The sequence below is a fragment of the Artemia franciscana genome, chromosome 15 (assembly GCF_032884065.1).
Source record: "Artemia franciscana chromosome 15, ASM3288406v1, whole genome shotgun sequence".
In the NCBI taxonomy this organism is placed as follows: Eukaryota; Metazoa; Arthropoda; class Branchiopoda; order Anostraca; family Artemiidae; genus Artemia; species Artemia franciscana.
Genome location: NC_088877.1, coordinates 18,937,836 through 18,964,627, shown reverse-complemented (window position 1 = coordinate 18,964,627; position 26,792 = coordinate 18,937,836). Strand labels below are relative to the sequence as shown.

Genomic DNA, 26,792 nt, shown 5'->3' with positions numbered 1-26,792 from the left:
ATCACACTATCGCATTGAGCGTATCAGAAAACCTTAATGTAGAAGTTTCAAGCTCCTATCTATAAAAATGTAGAATCCCGGGTCACGGGTGCGTGTTTATTTTTTGTTTGTTTTTTTTCCCAGGGGTGATCGTATCGACTAAGTGGTCCTAGAATGTCAAAAGAGGGCTCGTTATAACAGAAATTATAAGTTCTAGTGCCCTTTTTAAGTGACCAATTAAATTGGAGGGCACCTAGGCCCCCTCCCACGCTTATTTTTTCTCAAGGTCAACGGATCAAAATTTTGAGATAGCCATTTTGTTCAACATAGTCGAAAAACATAAGAACTATGTCTTTGCTCCCCCACAGTCCTCAAAGGAGGGGCTGCAAGTTACAAACTTTGGCCAGTGTTTACCTGCAGTAATGGTTATTGGGAAGTGCACAGACGTTTTCAGGGGGATTTTTTGGTTGGGAGGGGGGTTGAGGGGAGGGGGATATGTAGAGGGATCTTCCCTTGGAGATATTTGTCATGGGAGAAGAGAAATTCCATGAAGGGGGCGCAGGATTTTCTAGCATTATTAAAAAAAATGAAAAAATAAATATGAAAAAGTTTTTTTTCAACTGAAAGTAACGAGCAGCATTAAAACTTAAAACGAACAGAGATTACTACGCATATGAGGGGTTTATCTCCTCCTAATACCTCGCTCTTTACGCTGAAGTATTTTTAGTAATTTCAACTATTTATTCTACGGCCTTTGTGATTCAGGGGTCATTCCTAAAGAACTGGGACAAAAAATTAAAGCTTTAGTGTAAAGAGCGAGGTATTAACAAGGGGGCGAACCCCCTCATATACATAATAAAAATATACGAATGTAAAAGTTCGTTACGTAAGATAATTCGTAAGCTACGTATATTTTTACTAATAAAAACGCTAGTTAAAAATTAAAAAATGTAGTTGCCTTTTTAAGTAACCGAAAAATTGGAGGGCAACTAGGCCTCCTCCCCCGCCCTTTTTTTCAAAATCGTCCGATCAAAAATAAGAGAAAGCCATCTAGCAAAAAAAAAACCAGTAAATACGCAAATTCCGTTTTAATTATTCATGTGGGGAGAGCCAAAACCAAACATGCATTACTTCAAAAACGTTAAGAAATTAAATTAAAAAAAAAAACAAGTTTTTTAACTGAAAGTAAGGAGCGACATTAAAACTTAAAACGAACAGAAATTACTCCGTTTATGAAAGGGACTGTTTCCTTATCAACGCCCCGCTCTTTACGCTACAGTTCTTACTGTTTTAAAAAGTAGAGTTGAGAGAAAGAGTCAAACTTTAGCGTAAAGAGCGGGGCGTTGAAGAGGGAACAGCCCCTTTCATAAACGAAGTAATTTCTGTTCGCTTTAAGTTTTAATGTCGCTCTTTACTTTCAGTTAAAAAAAAACTTGTTCTTTTGTTTTAAATTACAAGTGCAACTGAGCTCCGTAGATTTTGAATCCTTTTTCGAATTTTTGGCGTTTATCGTTGTTGGGTTAGTTTAGGAATAGTATTTTCATTCTGATTAGATTGGTTGGTGAACTATATTATCCAGCTTAATACTTGAGTGATCCCTCTATACTCCACTCATCCTTACATGGTTAGGGGGGAGGACAGAAGCAAAAAATCCTTGTCAAAAGATAATACCAATTGTTTGTAAAGACAGTTGTTTCCCAAGGCAGAAGAGATGAACATGAGCGATTATGTCAATCAGCGCACAGATGAGTCACTCCCAATCGTTCTAATCGAAAGAAAAGCCCGGAGACAGTTAGCTTTCAAAGAAAGCAGAAACGTGAATAGTAAAGTCGTACACTCCACTGATTCCGTCGTTTCCCCCCTTCCTTTTCAATTGATAATAGAGATTTGGCACAGATTCTAAACTTAGTTATAGCCCTAGCCCGATGCTATAAAAAGTCTTTTGACGGAAGGAACTCGATGCTTCCTAGGAATCTTACTTGAGAAACTTAGGGATTATTAACAGTCTTTACCAAGCAAATTATTTTCATAAATGTGGCATGAATCGTATTTTTGTGCTTTTTTATGGGTGTTTTTTGTGTGTTTATGGGTGTTTATTTCCTTACCCATCAAAATTGCTAACTCATTAGCTATATAAAACAAAGAACGGAGAAAAGTGACAAGCATTTTTTGTAAGCCTATATTGTATCAATCAACCTGTTTCTTCTCCTTACGTGTTTGAACACGGAGACTCATCTAAAGAAATTCATATACAGAGATAATACAATTGACCTTAAATGTTGTCATTTTTTTACCCTGAAGATTTTTTTTCTTTGAAAAACCTGAGGGAACAACGTAAGAGCCAAACCAAAAAAGTGGATCTCATAGTTTCATAATTTTACTGGAGAGCAAAAACAAAATTTTTTCGTATATTAGAGGAATATTTTTATTAAAAGCTCAAACATGAAAATTTTCAGGAATCGCATTATATAGCTAAATGACATGGCTTTACTTTGGTGCATAGCATACATAATTACATTAGTTAGTCTTTGTGATAGTGTTAAAATCACAAATTCAAGCTCATTTATTACAAAGAAATCAATAAAAGCAAAATTCCCACAAAATCCAACTGGGGCAATCTTTGCCATTTGTTTTCCCAACTTGCATTCGAGAAAAGTCAAGATGAACCATTTCATTTCGGGTACTATCAATTTTTTCTTTAAGTTTCTGAGGACCACCAAATAGCAACTCTGCTAAGATTTTTTTTATTTACCTTAATTTAATTAACTAATTTAGTTAAATTAATTTAATTAACAAAGTTAATTAACTTTGATTTAAAAAAAGTTGAGTCAACGGAGGCATGCTTGTAGGAATTTGTTTTCGGTGTGAGGCAGAACTCAGGGCACATACACAAAGAGCAAACTGTACAGGAAACATTAGGAGTGGTCACAAAATCTAAAAAACATCCCCTCCAGTGTAAGAACCAGAAAAACACTCCCATGAGCCTCATATCAACACTCAAAGGGTTGTGTGTGGCTCCCAAACCTCATTTCAGCCGCCCATTCTCTGAAAAAAAATAGTTTCTGATTTTTTTTTTTTTTTTTTTTTTTTTTTTTTTTATTTTTTTTTACAAGTACTGAATAAAATTTAAAAGATGACTTAACCAGCACCACCAACATACTAGGAATATCACGTCCTCAAATTCTCAGCAACAAATCCCTTTGTTCCGGGCTATTTTACGAAAGACAAACCTATCCTGTTTCCCACTCTGTAGATGAAAAGCACAATACAACATTTGCAGTACTTCACTTTAAATAGAGAAACAGATCTTCGCTAATTTGTAATTCAGGGGCTCACGCTTAAGCTTAGAAAATTAGAAGTTTCTCACACCAAAATTGGAATAATATCTTTGTAAAAGGCTTTTCGGAAAGACACGTAGAAGAGATCCTTGAACAAATAAATCATAGAACAGTTTAACATAGATAATCTAACATGAGAGGAAGAAATTAACGGGACAAGCTAAGGGCATAATCAGGACTATTTTTCGAAGTAGCCAGCAACAGATGTGGTCTCAACAAGCTTAAAACCGTTAAAAGTTAAAAAGTACATTAATCTTAATTCTTATCATATCAAATTAGAATTACAAATGTTCACCGATCTTACACCATAACTTACAATAAAGTTGTAATTTTGTCGCACGATTTTGGAAATCCAAGTGTAGAAAAATGCATTTCTAGACTTTAAACCGAATTCTCTCAGTTCAACCTCAACTTTCTTTTTAATAATTTTAAATTTAGTTTAAAAAAAAACTGAAAGGTAAGAAAGCCGAGTAGTATCAGAAACCGAGAAATTTGAGAAACATGAGAAAATATTCTCATATTAAATTCTTTAGCGAGTATCTATAACTAAAATTTTACCGACAAAAGTTCAAAATCGATGAAAGAAATTGTTTCTCAAGTTCGAACAATTTTGTTTCTGGAAGGGGTTACAACTAGCCAACTGGGTAATCCAGAAGTACACAATCTTAAAAGGAGCGTCCTTATTATCATCAACGTAAGATCCAAAGAAACACGCAGCGGCTATAATGTTTCGATCAACTATACGAATGGGGGCTAAGAACGATAACACGACTATTTTCCACATCTACTTATGATTTCTCTATTAATCATACAATTTCAACTTTTTCCAAATCGCTTATTTATCAAATTGAAAATCTGTAAAGTAGAAAATACAAATATTATGCAATTTTTCATATTTGTCTTTTTGTTCCTTTCTTGTAATACTTCTATTTTTTAAAATTTGGTATAGTGGGTAAAAAATATTTCGTCATTAATTATACTATCGATCGAAGGTTTGAAATATTCGTTTTTTTACAAAAAAAAACCTGACATCATTTTTATACAATCCTAATAAGGGCTTATGCCAGATTTGCCTCTCACTCAATCGGACTATCTATCTTCGCTTTTTCTACAATTAGACATGACTTGATTCCCGTAAATTCTTGATTTTAATTCAAAATCAACGGACTCGGTTGATACCGAACTCGACCTGGATGATAAAACATTTAAAAAGCATCAACATGAATATTCAACTAATACTCATGCAGAGTTTCGACTTTCTATTCAGATTTAGTTCCCCTTTCTTTTGTCCATCTAAAAGCTACAAACGTAGTAAGTGGAAGAAATCGTGACAAAGTACTAAAGAAAGCCATTTCGTTAGTAAGCATCGATATCCCATTAGAGACATCAGTTTGGGGAGCTTCTTTCCATGCTTTTTGAATGAGGGAGTAATTACGTTAGCCTCCCCCTCCCATCCTCAGACACAGATTGATGACCACTAATATCCTTGTACAGAGAAGCTTTTATTTCATAGAAGATGGGGGATTTTGTTTTAATGCTCATGTTTCGACTATTTATAGGATGTAAGAGTGTAGAAATGGAACAAAAACGACAACAACAACAATTCTTCGTTGGAAACTTGTAAGACAGAAGAACAACTTGCGGGACATTAAGCAGCTTTATAGGGGAAAGGGCTTATCCAAGGAACAAATGGAGGTAAACAGATTGTGTCGAAAAAACTGAGGCAAAGTTAATACGAATTGTTTATGGACGCTCAAAACGTTAAAGAATTACGTTCTGGAAAATTAAACTTCAAAATTTATTCGCATGTTGAACATTGGTCTGCGTATCGCAGGTACCAATCTTCTGATTCACTTCCTTCGGCCGGGAGTGCAATGCGTGGTTGGGAGAAAAATCATCAGACACTTCCTCCATTCTCCCCAGATTTATCCAGGTACACATTTAGAGCTAGGTCGACTCTCGCTGACCCTACAGAGTCACACCATTGACCCACCTCCAAAACCAAAACAGCCAGTGACACCAGAACTCGAACCCCTGTTCTCAAGATTTCTGGAGAGCTTTCATAATTCGACTCGCCTTTGGAAAAGCATATTTTCATTAAATTTTCAATCTCAAAAGTTTTTGTAAGCATTCTTAGTACTGGGGTAGTAGTTTTGTATAAATGGTCAAATTTCGGAAAATTTGAGCTCATAAAAATTACAAATACGCTATTTGATATTCTTCATAGGCGCGGGGCGGAGAGGTTATCACCTGGTTTTAAACGACAGTAAGGCAACCAAGATAAATAATTGCAAAATCCGAGAAAATGTTGCTGTACAATCAAACAGTTCGTGGTAACGAACTGTAGTAAGGAGCGACCAGGCTCAATAGTAACCGAAACTCTAAAAAATGGAATTTTGATACCAATAGTTACATCAAAAGAATCGCATTTTAATGCTGAATTCAAATATATAAGTTTAATCAAGATTAGTTTTGAGAAAATTTGCCTTATTTTCGAAAATAGGGGGACCCCCCCCCCCTAAAGGTCATACAATCTTAACGAAAATCACACCATCAGATTTAGCGTATAAGAAAACCTTAATGTAAGCATTTTTTGCCAGAATACAGATCACGGATGCGTGTTTATTTGTTTGTTGTTTTTTCCCAGGGGTGATCGTATCGACCCAGTGGTCCTAGAATCTTGCGAGAGGGCTCATTCTAACAGAAATAAAAAGTTCTAGTGCCCGTTTTAAGTGACCAAAATATTGGAGGGCACCTAGGCCCTCTCCCACGCCAATTATTTTCCCAAAGTCACCGGATCAAAATTCTGAGATAGCCATTTTATTCACCGTAGTCAAAAAACCTTATAACTATGTCTTTGGGGGCGACTTACTCCCCCACAGGGGAGTAGAGGGAGATATGTTGGGGGAACTTTCCTTGGAGGAATTTGTCGTGCGGGAAGAAAATTTCCATGAAGGGAGCGCAGAATTTTCTAGCATTATTTAAAAAAAAACGATGAAAAAATAAATATGAAAAAGTTTTTTTCAACTGAAAGTAAGGAGAAGCATTAAAACTTAAAACGAACAGAAATTATTATGCATATGATGGGTTCACCTCCTCCTAATACCCCGCTCTTTACGCTAAAGTATTTTTAGTAATTTCAACTATTTATTCTACGGCTTTTGTGATTCAGGGGGTCACTCTTAAGGAATTGGGACAAAATTTAAGCTTTAGTGTAAAGAGCGAGGTACTGACGAGGGGGTGAACCCCCCTCATATACGTAATAAAAACATAAAAATACAAAAGTTCGTTACGTAATCTAATTTGTAAGTTACGTATGTCTTTTACTAACAAAAACATTCGTAAAAAAATTAAAAGTTCTAGTTGCCTTTTTAAGTAGCCAACAAATGGGGGGGCAACTATTCGTCCTCCTGCGCTCCTTTTTCCTCAAAATCATTCGATCAAAACTATGAGAAAGCAATTTAGCCAAAAAAAAAAAAAAAAAAATGCAAATTTCGTTTTAATTATTCATCTGCGGTGAGTCAAAATTAAAACATGCATTAATTCAAAAACGTTCAGAAATTAAATAAAAAAAAACAAGTTTTTTTTAACTGCTAGTAAGGAGCGACATTAAAACTTAAAACGTACGGAAATTACTTCGTATGTGAAAGGGGCTGATTCCTCATCCACGTCCCGCTCCTTACGCTAAAGTTTTTTTTTACTGTTTTAAAAAGAAGATTTGAGAGAAAAAGTCAAACTTTAGTGTAAAGAGCGGGGCGTTGATGAGGAAGCAGCTCTTCCACATACGAAGTAATTTCTGTTCGTTTTAAGTTTTAATGTCGCTCCTTACTAGAAGTTAAAAAAAACCCTGTTTTTTTTATGTTTAATCGTACACTTAAGGAGATTGTCATGGCGCATAAGGAGGAAAAGTTCGATCTGTATTTTGCAAATGAAGCACCTTCAACGCTTTTATAAAAGAAAGCTTATATATATATATATATATATATATATATATATATATATATATATATATATATATATATATATATATATATCTTCCTCCTTTGATGCTTAATATATATAATTGATAGAGCAGAGAATATTACCTTATAGCTTCATCAAACGTGAGATAAGCAAAATTTGAAGTTACAAATGCAATATTCATGTTCATAATCATAACCAGGGGTTTCATTAACCCTTGGTTAATATTCATTCATCATGGTTAATATTCATTTTCACTAATATTCATAACCAGGGGTTTCAATCATAGTGTTTCAGATGTTATAATTCCTTAATGCAACCACGCGTTTTGAAACAAAACTGTCAAGTGAGGAACAATCGCCAACTGAAACTGATCAGGAATTGTAACTTTTATTCCGATTAATCTTAATGGTAGAAGTTCATTACGACAAAAGACTTAAGGGAATTTCCAAAAATTGTCTGAAACCTCACGAAAATGGTGTCCGATTAAAACAGCAACTGCACTACTGAATCACCATAACCGGAAACCATTTTTGGAGAGTTCAAGTCTCCAGTATTGAGCCTCAGGGAAAATAACTTTTTCGCATGGGAAGCAGTGATGTTTCATCTCCTTCCTGTTGTTCATTTTTTTTTTTCTTCAGCGCCAATGGGGCACTGAAACCCCATAGAGATGTTTCAGGGCTCATTTGAAATCTATTTTTTTTTATATCTACATGATTTTTGTAAGTAAAAAAGGTTAAAATTGAAATAAAATGCAATATCTGTCAAAATCTAATGAATTATCAACGTATCATATAGTCTGTAACGCGATAAAAATTCGTAAATCTAAAGAAAAGGGGAGTCCACACCAAATAGCCCTTGCTCAAATCCTGCGACACGGTAAAGTTTTCGATAATTTTGTTCGAATGAAATGCCCCAAAAGAAGATATAATCTAAATAAATTTTAAGACATAGGTCCCTGGCCTAAAACAATAATCTGCAAAATTAGGCCTTTACATAAAATAATCTGTCAAAACAGTGTCGTTTATGCGATACGAGGGCTTCATTTTGATAAATAAATCTCATAAATAGAGCTTCATTTTGGAATTATATAATCGATTCAATTTTTTTTGTTTACATATTGTTTTGGCTAAACACATTTGCGGTTGCCACAGCTTCGCAGTTCCACAGCTCCGCATCTCCCGCCAAATAAAAAGTAAAATAAATTGTAACAAGGTGCACATCACTTCTCACTGGAGTAAACAACAATTACTTAACATCCTTGGAAATTTTCTTGAGATTCTAAACCAGCCCTAATGGGAGATCTCTGCGTTCTAGAGAGCTATGGCTCTTATCTGTCATTCAAATCTTTCAATAGAAAATTTTAGAACTCTATGGGAAACGAAAACAATAGAGCATTGTAAAATGCAGAAATTTTAGAGGGTGGCATTCTATTCAGTCAAGCTCTTAAAATGTGGCTTTCAACAACGAATTCTTTTGATAAGTAGAGTAGGTTTTAATTTCAAACATGAATAGGAGCTTTATTGTTTTTTCTCTTCTATTCAAAAGCACTGGAGTAATTTCTACTTTCATTCTTTTTCTACTTCCAAAGGAGAAATTTAGATATAGACTATATTTTAAGAGAAAGTAAAATTTGGCTTAATATGTAACCATTAATGTGCAAAGGGGGGAGGGGGGACTAGGTTGAATCCTCACTCTTCTAGTCTGACTTTTCTGTTTGCAGATCTTTTTTCTGATTGGTAGTTCGTGTCCGGTCTATTAAATTTCGAATAATGGAAATTTCCGTCGGAAAAATATTTTTCACCTTCTTTCATTCTCATAGATTCTATGATGGACCCTTTCGTTGTATTTCAGGGTCCCTGATATACCTGATGGCCAGAGGATTAATTTCGTCAAATCCTGGGGGTGGGTGGGCAAAGTTTAGAGCCAATTTTCCTATATCGAGTGAAAATAAGAGTGAAAACTGAAAAACGAGCCATATAGTAACTAAAAAGAGAAAGATCATTCAAAGAAAAAACTTGCCCGTTTCTCTGCTTGAATTATGCAGGCTTATTTTAGTTTTGCAAGATTTTTGGAGAAACTAAATTTCAGTTGAGGGGAACTGGGGTCTGAGAGGGGTAGTTGCCCCATCTGCCCCTTAGCAAATGCTGCTCCTGCTGATAACCCCTGATACCATTTATTCCTCCCTCAATTTTTAACCTTACACATCTATAATAATATTCTTGTTTATTTTGCTGAAAAAAATATGTTAGATACTTGGAAAATAGTTTACACAATATACGACTCAATCATAATGATCTTATGAGTAAATTTTGGCTGCAAACTTACCTCTTTTTGTCTTGCATATAAATATTGTACACGTGGTTTTTGTCTACGAGAAATGTAACTTGAGATCTACGGTTGATAGTATTCATTAGTCCACTTTAGTCAATACAGCTGGTAAATCTGAATTTTTTTTTCTATTCGCAGGTTTTTAAAATATACAGCCAATTATACCTCCAGAAAAATGGATAGTTTTTTGTTATTAATCTTATTCTTCTGTGGGACTCTAATACATTATGTCCATGCGATTCGAGGCCCAGCGGTAGCTAAGGTCGAACCTTAGTCCCTGTATTGCCAAGCATAGATCAATACTGTGCCACCAGAGTTTTGTTATAATTCAAGCAAGACTTGGCGCAAAAGGGTCTGATTTTGCCATCGAGCAAACTCGAAACTCTCGTATGTTGATCGTCTCAAAACTCAATTAGCTTAAAATTCCCATTTAAATTCCCATTTTCTCTTAAGATTAATTTTGGTACAGCTTAGTTTGTACAGCTTGGTATAGCTTTGGCACAACTCTTCCAGTATATGATTAAATAAAAAAAAATAGTTTTAAGTTACTCCAGAACTGAAATGGGTTGTCCCCTCCTCAACGCCTCACTCTTTACGCTAAAGTATTTAATTGTTTTAAAAAGTAGAATTGTGGCAAAGAGTCAAACTTTAGCGTAAAGAGCGAGGGATTACGGAGGGGACAACCCTTTTCATATACTGAGTAATTTCTGTTCGTTTTAAGTTTTAATGTCGCTCCTTACTTTCATTTAAAAAAAAACTAGTTTTTTTATTTAATTTCTGAATGTTTTTGAATTAATGCATGTTTGATTTTGGCTCTCCGCACATAAATTATTAAAATGAAATTTGCATATTAATTCTTTTTTTGGCTAAATGGCTTTCTCTTAGTTTTGATCAGACGATTTTGAGAAATAAGGGGTGGGGAAGGAGGCTTAGTTGCCCTCCTATTTTTCGATTACTTAAAAAGACAGCTAGAACTTTTAATCTTTAACGAACGTTTTTATTAGTAAAAAATATACGTAACTTAAGAATTAACTTACGTAACAAACTTTTATATTCTTATATTTTTATTATGTATACGAGGGGGTTTGTACCCTCGTTAATACCTCGCTCTTTACACTAAATCGCAAGTTTTGTCCCAATTCTTTAAGAATAACCCCTGAATCGGAAAGGCCGTAGAATAAATAGTTGAAATTACTAAAAATACTTTAGCATAAAGAGCGAGGTATTCATCTTCTCCTAAATACCTCACTCTTAATACTAAAGTATTTTTAGAACCCCTCATATACGTAATAATCTCTGTTCGTTTTAAGTTTCAGTGCTACTCCTTACTTTCAATTGAAAAAACGTTTTCATGTTTATTTTTTCATTGTTTCTAATGCTAGAAAATCCTGCACCTTTTCATTGAATTTTTCTTTCCCCCTGACATATTCCTCCAAGGAAAGATCCTCCCACATGGCCCACTCCCCTCAACCCCGCCCCCCAAACCAAAAAAATCCCCCTGAAAACGTCTGTACACTTCCCAATAACTATTACTGTATGTAAACACTGGTCAAAGTTTGTAACTTGCAGCCCCTCCCTTGGGGATTGTGGGGGTAAAGTCATTCCCAAAGACATAGTTATTATGGTTTTCGACTATGCGGAACAAAATGGCCATCTCAAAATTTTGATCCGTTGACTTTGGGAAAAAATGAGCGTGGGAGGGGGCCTAGGTGCCCTCCAATTTTTTCGGTCACTTAAAAAGGGCACTAGAACTTTTCAGTTCCGTTAGAATGAGCCCTCTTGCGACATTCTAGGACCACTTGGTCGATACGATGACCCCTGGAAGAAAAAACAAAAAAAAAAAAAAAAACAACAAATAAACACGCACCCGTGATTTGTCTTCTGGCAAAAAATACGAAATTCCACATTTGTATAGATAGGAGCTTGAAATTTTTTGCTATAGGGTTCTCTGATACGCCGAATGCGATGGTGTGATTTTCGTTAAAATTCTTTGACTTTTAGGGGGTGTTTCCCCCTGTTTTCCAAAATGAGGCAAATTTTCTCAGGCTCGTAACTTTTGATGACAAAGACTTGATGAAACTTATATATTTAAAATCAGCATGAAAATTCGATTCTTTTGATGTATCTTTTAGGATCAAAATTCCGTTTGATAGTTTCATTTTTTTTTACTCTCCCTGTTTCATTTTTTTAGTTTGTTTCTTTTTCTAAATACATTTGACATAATTGGTCCAAAATTTACTTTACCAAGGTAAGATAAGGAAATTTAGCGATTCTCCACTAGACCAGTACCAAGTAGACTACACTTGGAGTAAAGCTAATTGTCATATAACTTTTCGACCAAAGTATTACGATATTGTTTTTCAAGAAAAGATATAGGGCAAAGTAACGTCCATAGCCAAAAACTTCCATTTCTCTACAAGAATAGTACCAATCAAAAGATTAAGATAGGTCCAAACGTTAATTTCTCCAAAGACTATTTCTAGCATTGATTTGCAAGGAAACAGAAACTGGATGAATATCTTCCAAAAAAGCTTCGACATGCGGACATTCAGAAAACCCAGTATCGGAAATTGAAAAGATTTCTTTCGATAAGTCTTTTCTTTTTTCCCACTGGGGGGGAGTAGTACAAGACTACGAAATGCTGTAGCTAATCTTCCATTGGAATCAAACGAGAAAATCCAATTTCTAAGAGAAATCCACAGAGGGTATTCTAATTTTTTATCCACGACCAAGTTTTTACCTCAGGGAAAACTTCCAGACGTATCGGGAGGAAGCTAAATAAGAGAAGTTTTAGTCTTAAAGTATCTTAAGAGAAGTGTTCGAACTGAGCAATCAACCACGGATACAAAATTGAGTGTGGCAAAATTATACTTAATTAAAGATTCTTAAATGCCCTTACACGAATTCACAGCTTAGATACCAATACAGTTATGAAAACTCCTATCTTGTCCACGAGAAGCTTTTGGTACAGAACTCTGAAGCCGCGCTCCAACGCGTAGATCGTACTACAACACCATAGGCGGGAACTCAATTTAGTTTTGTTGCACACACAGCTTAGATACCAATACCAGTTTTCTTTTACTTATTAGATAACAATACCAGTCTCCTGTCTCCAACCGCTAGCATCGAGTTTTCATAAGGTATATTGGTATCTAAGCTGTGCACGAGTTTGTCAAGCCAGAATCGTGACTGGAAACAGCATTGCAGGGTGACCCTGATGAGTTGCACCCCTCGATGAGAGTACTGTCAAGTAAACGACGCAGCATTGCACTACATCTTGAGTAATAGATTATTTTCCTGGGTTTTATTTGTTTTGATAAGCGTTTTTGTCTGTTTAACCTCTTCCTGGGAATATTATTTATGCATAATTACCTCCCAAGCGTGGTATAATATTTGCAGAAATGAACACACAATGAGTTAGGAGTTAATAGACCCAAGATTGCTTGTAAAGGACGGCGACACTTGTAGACAAGAGTGCCCCGTCAAGCGCTAAAAACAATGACGGTGGGAAGATGGACTTGCAGAAACCACTATTTAGATTAGAGAACCCGGGAGTTCTTGCTGTTTGGATTGTAAGGTTGGATTCCAGTTTAGGCTGAGTTGGTACGGCGATTTAACATTTTCTTCGATAAAAATACAAAAAAAAAATTTCACAAAAGAAAAAACAACAAAGTATTAAAATCTAAAGGAGCAAATAAAAAATATCTTGAGGGGCAAAAAATATCAAGGAAGGGGGCCGATTAATGAAAACGAAGGCAAGGCAAAATATATTTTTCAAAATCAAGAGGGGAAAATTTTGTAGTTTCTTGACGACAAAAATACCGAAAAAGGTACTTTTCTTCAAAAAAAAAAAAAAAATTCAAAATCTAGGGGGCAAAACTCGTGAGTGACAATTGCCCCCTCCCCCAGCTGACGTCCCCGAGTCAATAGTAACAAACTCAAACAAATGTGTGGGTATAATAATCCCACTATATAATTTGTTAAAATCACCTGTAAGATAACAAACATTTGACATCGCTAAGCGTTACATCTGAAAGAGTACAACGTACGAATAATCACGATTTACCAGAATTACTACCATACGAAGGACGTAGGCCCGAGCTGCCACTTTAATCGCAGGATTAGAAGGCCCAATCCCTAGTGGTATATCCTGCACGTCAACCAACTAGCCAACATTAAAATACCAGTGAAGCCTAACCTCTCGCTATTTGAGCGTTTTTTTTTAAACAAAATACAAGAACAATGTCAATTGACACGGTATTCAGAAATTTCATTAAAATTGTAATATTGTTAGATATCCCATTCAAGAGACTTGAGCGTGGGAAGGGACCACAAGTTGATCCATACTCTTTAGAGGGCCACCGCTACCTTGACATCCAGCATAGGTTTTTTGACCACTTTTTATCTTTTAAGCCTTATAAATTCTAGTCTTTAAGGCTTATAAACTACCAAACAAATTGAAAATTAAGATGTTGCCAAAGTAGCAGAACATCATCAAGCAATGGACTAGCCTTTATCCTACGAAGAGGCTGCCAAAAATAGGGGGGAATAAAATTAATGTCGAAGAAAATAATCAACTCTTTTAGGGAGTATGATAAATTATTATTAGGATGTTATAACGCGCACTTCAATTGCTGCTATCACGTAAATTGTCAAATAACGCATATATTTGATCTTTGAGATGCTTATGATGGTATGCTTATGACAGTGATAGTCCATCTGACTGACACTGTGAATTAAAGAGAAAACAAAAGACTCTTCTCTTTTTTTCTCTACAAGAGACACAAAAAGAATCTCTTCTCTAATTACTCATCTTATATAAGCTGAACATTTTATACAGTGAGGCAGGGAATAGCTCCAAAACGGTATGTCAAATTTTGTATTTCTTATAGGTTTTACAGAGAAGGCGCAAGACATATTGAAAGGGATGCTTTTCCCCAGCTGCCTCTGGTAAGCTGCGGATCCGCATATCATTAAGCATTGGGTACGGTGAATCATCTTAAAAAAATAGAAATTTCCAAGGCATGTTTTTTTTTTCAATACAAATTCTTCGCCACGATACAATAGTTTCCTGTTGGTGTAAGTATATACATCGCAACCCTCTAGTAGCACAGTGGAATGATACTCGGCTTGAGAATAATGGACCTAGTGATCGATTCCTCCTGCAGCAAGGTTGGGCGACAAACTTGCTACCTGTTTCTGTAAAAAAAGAAGACCAAGCAGCTGACGTGTCAAATCGACGCCGCATGAACCAGTAATGGCTCTGGGGGATCTCCATGCATATATATATATACATATATATATATATATATATATATATATATATATATATATATATATATATATATATATATATATATATATATATATAAAATGAAATTTGAATTTGAAATTCGTGAATTCCAACATTCACCGGTGAATTTCCGAAATACTTTTTTTTCTCCTTGAATTTAGTCAGCGTTGCCAGTCAAGTTTTTCAGTTTAGTGCAAGGTTTGGTGATGATAGGTCAAGTTTGGTTGGGCTAGGTTAAGTTTAGTTTTTAATCCATTTCTGATATTTATAACCAAATTTGATTTAACCTACTCTAACCTAAATTAACATAACTTTAACTTTTACCATCACAGCTTGCGACTGAAAAAGCTGACTAGCAAAGCTAATTGAATACAAGCAGAAAAAAAAAGGAATTTCGATCATTCACCGGTGACTGTCGACATTAACCAGATTTCGGACATTCACGGTAACATATACATACATATACCTCGTATAAAATATACACAGGTTTGTTTCGACGAATCAATTAATAATCAAATACTGCCATGTCGATAACTTTCTGAAGTCTGGTATGCAAGTGCCACCTGGAAATGGTAAAAAGGGAAGACAGGAAAATACTCAAACATTGTCCTTTATCAACGGCGTCTACAATAAGCGCCCTGCAGTTGATGTGATAGTCGTCAAATTTGAACATTTATCCTTAAGACTTGCTAGTTCTAGTTCTAGTTCTTGCTAAGTTGCTAGGTCAAATTTACATCCAATGTAAATTTTTTATTTCCAAGAGATAGGCATTTGCCGAGACATTTTAAAGATTGAAGGTAATCGTGACGGTCATTTCGTATTTTGACACCCCTCCCCTAGATTACACCCCTATATAAAAATTGTGACCTAAAATATACTTTACCCCACCGCCCAGGAAAAAATTTCAGATGTAATCGAGAAATAATAGCTTTAACCATCATTTTCGGCACTGTTTGTAATCCGAATAAGCCGTACGAGTATCCAGTGCGATTGACATTCATATTTTACATTATTAGCCCCTTGTCCACTCCCCGCCCTTAGTTGTTTCCCCCTCATGACTTCATATAGTTAAACAATGAAATTGCAAGCACAGGCTCTGTGATCCAACCTCCAAAATTAAGGATGCTATGGGCTCGTATTTCCAGTCCTGGCCATCTGCAAGCCATATTCCATGGCAATTATCAAAGCGTACGGTAAAATGGGTAACTCAGCGCAAGAATAAATATAAATTGTTTTTGAACGATTCGGCTGTTTCTTGTTTTTTTTTTTTTTGTTTTTTTAAATTTGACTCCCCAAACTCAATTCCTGCTCCACTTTCTTTACTTTCTCAATACGCATGAAGGGTTAGAGGGTATAATATGCTTAACAGTATTTGCTAGTAGATACTTGAAAATGAATAAGTGAGATTTTTATGCACTGTCAAGTAGAGATTTTGGATTAGAAGAATTACTTAAATTGAGAAGTTCTTATTAAATCAGTTTGTCTTAAAAGTTGGAATAATGATATTAAATCTATAAAAAAAATATACAGAAATTTTAAATGTAATTTTAGCAAGATATTAAGTAGTGAGGTTAAACAGGTAATAATTATGATATAAAATAACCACAGGAAAATGAGTAGTATAACTGAGTGTTTAGTGTCGCTATTTTTCAGGGTGCTTATCCCTATTTTAATGTCAAGTAAATTAATTAGAGTAAATAATGTAATAAAGTAAATAATTAAGTAAATAATGTCAAGTACATTAATGTCAAGTAAATTAATTTAAGAATTAAAAGCTTTCAAGCTGACTCTGAGTTTCTGTTTCTAAGAAATAATTATATCCTTATGACAACCCCTCCCCCCAAAAAAAGTCCAACCTATCCAAGTTCTCTAACCTTAAAAAAATCCTTTATATTGAAACTTCAAACACCTGCAACTTCAGTAGAATAATGCTTTGCCTCCTCCTAACCTAAGAAGTTCTAAATTTGTGGCTCTGGGCACTTATTATCAGGGGTTTATTGACATAGGGCCTTTGCACAAGTATTTAGCAAAAAGCCCTTTTTTACATCCATAAAACCTGTGTCCTTCTTTCTTCTTCAAGACTAGCTAGCCAGGGAATAAAATTTAATATGAGAAGAGGTTCTTACCTTCATCCCCGCTTTCGGAACCTTCGGATCTTCCCAATTCTCTTCCAACTGGAAAAAAGAAATCTTTTACCTTTTGTTCAGTCTAAGAAAAGTCCTATCCCTTACAACGGATTGGAGTTCTTTATTACAGAAGTTTAATTTAGTATAGAGCCAAGTAGCAGGGCGGAATTCATTGAAATAAACTGGTTGTCAATCTCTTTTCAAAGAAGCATTAAAATCACTCTTCAGAGGATCAGTTTTTAATTAGGAAAAGGAAATTGTTAATAAGAGTTGAAAATAATGATCATTCAAATTAGTGAAGTGCATTATGTTAATTCTAAACTGTAAATCTGGGAAGACTTATAGCAGCATAATGAACAATTGACAGGTGAATAAGTGAGTTCCTTGAAATAGCGATAGTACATTAGGATTTTCCCCCTCCGATAAACCCTTTGCCAGGCTATAATGAAAGAAAAATATTTATTCTGTGCAAAAACAAATAGCTATCTACTTTTGAAACCAGTTAACTCCGTAAAAAAAACGAAAGAAAAAAGGAGAAAAGTGGGAAAGAAAGTACATTCATGAACCCTACTTCTGATAATATTAAACGCAACTTTGATAATACCCCTCTGCTGGAGTGGGAAATCAAACCTTTCATGTTTGCTAATCAATATAAAATATGGATTTTATAATCATTTATATATTTGATTATATCATTTTTTCCGATTTCATATATTTTCGTAATGTTTTCTGTCTTTTATTATTTTTTTTTTCGAATTAGCCTTCCGTCCAAATAAGACTCCTCTTCAAAACACATTTTGGAGTAAGAATTTAGGAAAATAAGTCTATGTACACCTGAGTATTGAGTTAGTCAGACTACCTTCAAAGAGATTAATTATTCCCCAACATAAAAGGATTTTGCCATATTGGACTGTTGATTCTTACGTGGATACACGGTTGAAATTAAATAAAAAGCTATTACACTAAGATATACAAAATATTCAAAACACGGACTTGACAAATTTAACTAGTAAACACCAAAACAAAGAAAAAGGTGTAAAACTGAGGAGGACATCCTCAGGAGGATATGTATATTTCCTCCTCACCCTGAGGCGGACAACTGAGGAGTCATTCATCTACTGTTAGAAATTCTCACCTAAAATCTTAATTAGACTTAAAAAATGAATATGTCTTGAATCAATTGGACCTTTTTTTGAGACCGTATTATAGATTCCAAGCCTAAAATAACTACAAATAATTAATTAATGCAAATAATTTATTAATGTAAACCTCCACTAGAGTATTTCTGAGTGAACAGGGTCAATAAAATGTTTCCTTACTTCAATTTTTCTGCTTTCGTTAGAAAAATCTCATCCCACTTTATTCTACAGAAACAAAATTGCAATTGAATTATTGACTTCAGAACGGGAACATGTTGAGAAATCAGTATAAAAGAATAGATAGACAGATAGATGGATAAGTGTATTTTAAAGCCAAATATACAGCCAAGAACACAGTACAATAACATAAACGAAAGACACAAATAACATAAAGTTTGATCAGCAATCATCATAAAACGCTTAAATGAAACACTGTATTAACCTAATATTGGTACTTAATACTTGAAAAAAGGTCACTGAAAAGAACGCTTGACACTCGGAAAAAGACATAAATAAAACATACATTTACTTTATACTGAGATTTTTTTTTATTTATTTACTTATTATTATTTTATTTTTATTTAACAAAATTTCCAGGTACCTTGCTACTCTACAAATAAACTGAGGCGACGTACTATTTAAGACACCTGGAAGTATCAACTTATTATTTCCAAATATCCCTTCCCTCATCATAGAGAGACCATGGCACCGGCTTAAGCAATGCACCAAGTAATCCTCTTTAACTCTGCAATGCGGGCAAGTATATCTGTCTTCATTGGAACATCTTTCTTTAGAATATTTTATCAATCTTGCACTAGTTAGAAGGCAGTTGGCCTTGAGCTGCATCCACAACGTCAAATATCTAGTTGGTAAATTCAGCTTAAAGTAGAATTAGGAATAATGTTTTCTGATTATAAATTCCGTGTAATTGGACAAATATTTTCTGACGATAAACCAAACAATAAGACGAATAAAAACATACCGCAAATTCTATCAGTTTTTGCTTTCTGCAAATTCATAGTACCAAAAAGGAGGTACATTTGTCATTCCCTCCATGGAAGACCAGAAATGTACAAAAAGCTACAAAGCTGTGTAGCACCATTTTTGGAGCCAACTCTACACATGGAGCTCTACACGTGGACAAAGCTATTTTTTCTTACTGCGAAATCCGGTATTGGGGACATTCGACTAATCTCTTTTTGCAGTTACCGATTCAGCTTTCTAAGATAGTATGTACGTTTCTTCTTTCTGCTTTCCGATTTTTAAATTTAATATTAACTAAAGTTAACAGCATCATGACTAACTACAATAAAGGGCTAATTTAGTTTTCTCCTTTTCAAAGTCTATTTTAAAGCTGGAGCAAAAACGACATTTTCAAAGAAGTTCAAAAGCTAAACTCCAGTGAAGCACGCCATAACGGCTAACATCGTAAAGGACATACAAAAAGATGAAATTGAGACAAAAGTCAATGCAATCGATAGCTCGGTACTTTCGAAGTTCCCTCATGGAAGTTCCCAATCAAATTAACAATAATGTTACGCATCACCTATTTATTAATATTGGGCTTCGAAAACCTAAAAGAGGCATACTAGATCAGTTACGATATGTGGTACGTGTACCCGTGGGGTGGTGGGGGGAGGGGTAAGTGAAGAATATTAGTAATGGCAGAATCAGTATTTTGGCAGGGTTGCCACCGAGGTTACAATCATAATATTTTTGTTATGTTTTAAATAAAAAGTTACTTTAAACTTTTAGTTACTAAAGTTACTACGATCTTAAAAATGTTATATTTATGTTACGTTTTTGAAAAATCAATACGCAGAAAAACCAAGAACTGAACAAGCACTTTTTAATAATAATAAAAATAATGGTTAGTGAAAAAGAATTCCCATTTTTTACTGATTCGGGAATGGTAACTATTATCTCAATAGCTCTTTACCTGAAAAATGTTATTTCGAAACATATTTATGGAAAAGTTCATAACTATAAAAAGGGAATTAGAAATTTTAACTACTAATCATTTGAGTCCCCTCCGAGGATTACACGACCATTTCTTCCGCCCCCAGGGCATAAGTAACAATGCTTCTCCAGGATCTAGGGGTAAGGGGGTATGCTGACCTTAAAGTTTTTGTTATCTGATCGTTGGACTATTTCAAACCAACTGGCAATTTCAAAATTTTGATCGGATGCATTTGGGGGCACGAAGGTGTGTGAGTAAGGGGGGGATTGATGCCCTCAGATCACTTTTGAATCATTAAAGTAAACCAAAACTTTCAATTTCCAATCAAGTGAACCCTCTCTGAAGTTTATACGAGAATCCCATCTTAGGTAGTCATTTGGAGTTGCCCTTAAAGAGCTCAAAACTCAAAAATAATAAGCGATAACGGGTCCGTGATATTGTCATGCCCTAAACCAAAGTTCATGTTCTACACTTTTCCAAGAACGAGTTATTTTGGCCCGAATTTTCTAGCGAGTATTAAATCCACCGAGCATACTTGGAGAGGCGTGTTTGCTTCATGGAATGTACGAGAGACCGGCCAATAAAAAGGGTAGAAAAAACATCATTACCTTTAACTCCCGAGACAAACCAATATAACGTTGCGTACTACACAAGAAAATAGCTAAAAACTGTAATTCTTGCAGACAAGTCCTTCCTCAAACGCCGAAAAAAAAAACATTTTCATTTATTTGTTGTTCTATAAAATTATTAAAATTTGAGGTATGCACATTGTTTTCAGCCGCAGCGATATCATAAAATTTGTTGGTGACATATATTGCACTGTTTTCAAACTTAATTTTCCTTTATATCATGCTTTCTATAAATTTCCTTTACTTGTTAGCACATTCCAAATTTTGTCAATCTAGAAGTCTTTGTCAGCAAAAGGGGTAAAGAATATTAATCGAATGATATTTGTTAGCGACAGAGAATTCTTTAAAAAAGGCCTTTATGTCATATCTTCTATTAAGAATTTTTTATTTGTTTGTTTAAACTTAGCTATAACATTTCGTATTTTTCAATTCTTTATCCAGAACTCGGTTCCGGGAAAAAATAAACAGAATCTTAATGGAATAACCAAGGAGAGAGAAAAGGAAGGACTTAAAAGTATCAAAACATCTGCAATAAACTAGCGAATTCACTATCACTTTCAATGTGCATGAAGATTTGTATGTAATGACAGTAAATTATAGTTATTAATAAATCATGGTTTTGTATCTAATATGCACTGCTTCCTCCTTCAGAAAATAAGAGGGTCTTGAACTACAGTTTTTTTCCATTTTGGATGAAATTCGGGGATACACAGAGTCCTTTATTATAATGTCTCTTCAACAAAATGTAAGTCTTGAAGAGAAGGGGTGTAAGATAACATCAGAGACAATCCTCGTATATATTTTTTTTAAATGCATTTTTTAGGGTGATTTCTACGGATTTTCGTCCTCAACGGATTGATTTAGACTTTTGGAAATGTTTCCTGGCTAGCATTATTTCGTGAAATACTCCAGCTTCCCATTGATTCCGGTGCTTAGCAGTTTCGTACGAACAAAGGCCTGAGGGCAGAATAACTTAATCACACAAAAATAGCTAGGGACTTACTCGGCGAAAGTTACCCCATACACAAACTTAAAAACTGTTTACATAAGCTTGACATAAGTCAAAGACCTGAAACGCTAATATAAATGGTCCACATCGTCTTTATGCAAAATTCCTTCTTGAATCACAATGGTCTTACTTACACTCTGGAGTAATTTTGTAATCTGAGTCACTCGATTTCAGATCACCCAAAGAACACAACATAAGTGTATATATATATATATATATATATATATATATATATATATATATATATATATATATATATATATATATATATATATAAGTATATATATATATAGTATATATACTTATGATGTACCCGGGAGAATGTAAGCCTTCTCCTTTTATTACCTGAAAACAACCAAGTGTATCGCATGATAAAAATTTCATGTGGTCAGTAAGTGTCACTAAGGTGACGAATTTCAGGCGATGTTTGGTAAAGATGACCTGCTTTGTCTCATGCTAGGAGGATTGACTTGAAACTTATAAGACTTTTTATTATGACAGCGAAGTTTAAGGGTACTTACAACATCTTGCTTGGGAGAGAGGGGGCAAAATATTTCTTTATATGGTCCTCACATAAGAGAATACGCAACCATTTTTTTTAAATACATTTTGTCCGACAGGCTCTTTGGCTAGTTTTTACCAGATTACATAAATTTGTGTGCAATATTTTATACTCGGCTTTCTAAATTAGAATGCCATCATGACATTCAGTAGGTTTTCAAACTAAGAGTTCAAAGGAAAATTGCAGTGAATTAGGCGTACATCAAAGGCATTATTGCAATAATAATTTTTTATTAAATACTCTACACATCATATTATTTCCTATGTAAATTTTCCACCATGGCCTTTGACAAAGGATTCTTACATTTCCATGTTTTTGCCTTCGGAGTGTTTTCCGTCCTAATATGGCCAAGTTTGACTAAATACCACGAATTATTTATAGGCAGCAAAATTAAGTTCCGTGGGAATCAAAACGCAAAGATGAGTGGAATACTAGCAAAATATCAACTAGCTTGATCAATATCGTGCTATCAAAAACATCTTATAACTATTAACTCTGATCTACTTTTTGGGAATAAAAAAACACGGAATACTGGGAAGCACCACAACTGATGAGAAGTGTACAATGAAAGGCCTTCAGTTGAAAATTTAAATTACTAGGTCTAGTAACGGCTAGACGGTTTTCATCTAGTTCATTCTCACTCACAATATTGCCACTAAGAATGTGTACGTATAAACTAAGCAGTCATTATTGATATTACGATATGGTAAATTTTACGACTTAAAAAATCAAAGAGATTCGTCTGACTATAGCTGTTTCATGAGTTTTCTAAATACATTCTACCGGCTAGCTTCTTCCAAAAAGGTGATAAAAAATTTGTCAATGTTGATTCGTTTTATTTGATTTTTACCGAACTCTGAGATCAAGAATCACAGGTGAAAAAACTTCTAAGGGTAGTTTCGAAGGAGATATAGCAAAATCCGTGCCAATATCTCTTCTTTTAGTTTTTTTTTTATTGTGAAACAGTAGAAGTGTTTAATTTGGACAAGAACGGAACAAAAAAGTTATTTTTTTGTTTAACTTTACTGGGATTCTGGTACTGCCAAGGAAACTTAATTTTTTAGTTTTTCTTAATTTTCTTAACTTAATTTCTTAGTTTTTCTGTACACTGATAAAATTTATGTTTTGTAACATAACGCCTTATGGATTAACGCCGTCTTAATAGAGAACCCTCAACTTTTCAAAAGTAAAAACAAAGTAGTTAGGCATTCTACACATTGCTTCAAGCTAAGATGCAGAGGCAAGTTAAGTCGAAAAATTTCTTAAATAAACATTACAAATGACTACAATCCGTTCATTTAATAGACTCCATTCAAAAACGATCAATCATTTTTTTTTTTTTGTTCTCAAACGTTACGTTTTCCCGAAAACTCCTGCGTTTTCAGGCTTGTGAACAGTACAAAACTGTTTTGTCCCGTCAAAACGAGTCAAAAACGCATCAAAACGAGTCTAGAGCTCTAAAGACGATCTTATGAAAACGATACAGCCTTCGCACTGCATGGATGGGAAATTTAAAATCAAAATGGGATATAGCACAGGGGCCTGTACACTTAATTTTTAATTTTATTAATATAATACAAATAACAAATAAAACACACTGGGTCACCACGGAGAGACAGAGATTGTGGTGACTTCATCAATATTTACAACATAAATAATATTAGTTGAACATCCAATACCCAAGTCCACGGCACACCACACAAAGCAGAAAGACAAAATAAATCAAAATAAATATCACAATAACAAAACAATAAAAAAAAAACGTGCACGGAGAATAATATCATGAGCAATCAGAGACGATGAATTAAAAAAAAAAAAAAATGTTTGAAAAAATCCATAGAGAGAAAAAAAGATTAAAAAAAGACTAACTTAGCTATACAGCATTGAGTTTTCATACTATTGGGTGGTTTACACCAACCTCAATAAGTTCATTTATTGCATTTTCCTAAAGAAGGTTTTAATATGAAATTAATAATATGCTGAAAGGTTGTGATTTAGACTTATTTTCTACCTGAAAAAATCAGCAATAAAGTCTTTACAGGCGACATTAATAACTTTTTTGTGAGTGTGTGTGGGGGGGGGGGGCTTGAAGACTGTTTTCTGCTGTTTCTCAACTTGTCATTAGTCGAAACACAATACTCTTAAACACAAAACTGCAAAATATCTGATTTTGCACCTGTTCTGACATTGGGCTTTTGCCCCAAAGGACGACGAGAGTTCGAGGAAAAAGCTCTCTTTTGGAAGTTGAGGTGTTTAGATGTTGTTCCATCGTTATAGGTTTTACAAATTAGTATTCACACTATCAATATCAAATAGATTCTTTAAACACCCTGTTTTGTAACTTATATTCAAAACTCATTCTATGGCTATCAAATCATGTTGAATTTCAAATAACAATGTGCCGCAATTCTTTGGCACTAGAAGCAGTAGGGACAAACAAAGGATTAACATCTTAAACAACAAGAGCCAAGAGCTCATATGGCACTTGTGACGAGGTCAGAAGAGCCAAGAGCTTTTCCCACTAAGTTTCATTACGATCTCTCCACTTTAAGCGTTTTCTAAGATTTCAGCCCCCCCAACTCCTCGCAATGACAATGGATCCGGTCAGGATTTATAATAAAAGGTCTGAGTTACGATATCCATCTAAATATAAAATTTCATTAAGATCCGATCACTCGTTCGTAAGTTAAAAATAGCTCATTTTTTCTAATTTTCCTGAATCACCCCCCCCCCCCAATTCTTCCAAAGAAAGTGTATCCGTTCCGGCTATATCAATCACGTATCTAGGAGTTGTGCTTATTTTTGCCTCCAAGTTTCATCCCGATCCCTCCACTCTAAGCGTTTTCCAAGATTTCAGGTTTTCCGCCCAACTCCCCTCAATGTCACTGGATCCGGTCAGGATTTAAAATTAGAGCTCTGAGACACGATATCCTTCTAAATATTAAATTTCATTAAAATCTTATCACCCGTTTTTGCCACTAAATTCGATGAGTGCTCTTTCTCTTTCTCTTACTCCCTCCCTTTCTCTCTCTTTCCTGTGAATACGTGCATACAAGCTGAATGTGGTTTTAGTCAAAATAAAACAGACTAAAGCCAAAATTTTAAAAATTATTCTGAACTAATAACTTTATAGAGCTGATTAAAACCTTATTGAAAAAAAGAGAAGAGAAGAAGAACCACGGCAGGTTCACGAAAATAAATTGTATGCCGCCAAGAGAGATGGGGTTTTAAGGAAGCACTCATCTGGAAATGATTTATCCAGCCTCCGTAAGTCAGTTGGGATTGAATAGTTTATCGACACGATTTCTTTTGCGGTGAAGCGATTCTTTTTTTTTAAGATAGCGTATCACTTGATGTCATCAGGAAGTTGGAAGTTTGATGTATTTTGGTTGGTTAATTGAGGTGAGACCACCGACAGAGAATAAAAAGAGATTCCAAAGAAAACAATGCTAGTTCTTTATATAAAATATGACTAATATTAAACAAGACACAAGGATCGTTACAAGGTAATGTGTACACGAAGATCACGAAAAGTCTCTAAAACGGCTCATATTTTATAATTTCCATTAAGCATAATATGCGTAATTAGCGTTGCGTGGAAAGACCATTTAAATACAAGTAAAATAAAAGTAATAAATAGAAAAAATAAAAAGTAAAATATAAGATTTAAGTAAATCCCCATTCAAAAAACAGAAGTTACGAATGGGGAGAAAGAGGGGAGGGGAGTATCAAAGGAGGGGAGTTTTAAAATAAAGGAAGTTTGAGAGCTCAATTCAATTCGTAAATACTTGTTATTGACATTCTGAAATTTGATCAAGTAAAAAATTGACGAGCCCTAATCCATTCGGTAAAATTGGCATTCATAATGAGGGCAATAGCGTTGACTTAACAAAGACCGATATGTCTCCAATTTATTTTTCCTTCTATCTACATAGAACAGGTGTTAGTAAAGACTTGGAGGAGGGTTAGTTCAAACAGCGATGAAAAAATTCTGGTGTCATGTTTGGGAGACAAAAACGGATTCGATAGTAAGACATTATATTTCAACAACTCTGAGCCGTCTGACACACCGTCGGACCCAGATGCACTCAGATTTAAATTTAATATTTGACATCTTAATAAGAACAGTCGAACGTCCAAACATACCTTTAAGGACGGTATGATCCCTTCAGCCCTAGGAACATGCAGTGACGTCGACTGAGGAGAAGGGAGGGCTGTGCCCACCAGATTTTGCCCCCCCCCTATATTTTAGTAGATTTTAGCTAGTTTTGGTGTAGGCCTATTTTCACCGAAATAGCCTCTTTGGTATTTTCACCAAAGAAAATATTAAAAAACGACAAATTTGACCTCTCCCCCTAAATACAGGAGAATACATTTAGGCTCTCCCTTAAATTTTTGCAAATTAGTGCCACTGGGGACATTGGCTCTAAATTATGTCCTGAAGAGATCTTGTTTTAAATAGAGGA

General features: G+C 34.7%; 1 protein-coding gene across 4 annotated transcripts in view; it reads right to left on the bottom strand.

Annotated features, from left to right (window-relative positions):
- LOC136036139 (netrin receptor UNC5C-like) overlaps positions 1-26,792 on the bottom strand; it is a 216,043-nt gene that overhangs the window by 128,942 nt on the left and 60,309 nt on the right. For all 4 annotated transcript variants that reach the window (XM_065718169.1, XM_065718171.1, XM_065718170.1 and 1 more), the window contains one exon: positions 17,028-17,075. In XM_065718169.1, coding sequence (XP_065574241.1) covers positions 17,028-17,075 — 48 coding nt within the window. The remainder of the gene's footprint in view (positions 1-17,027; positions 17,076-26,792) is intronic.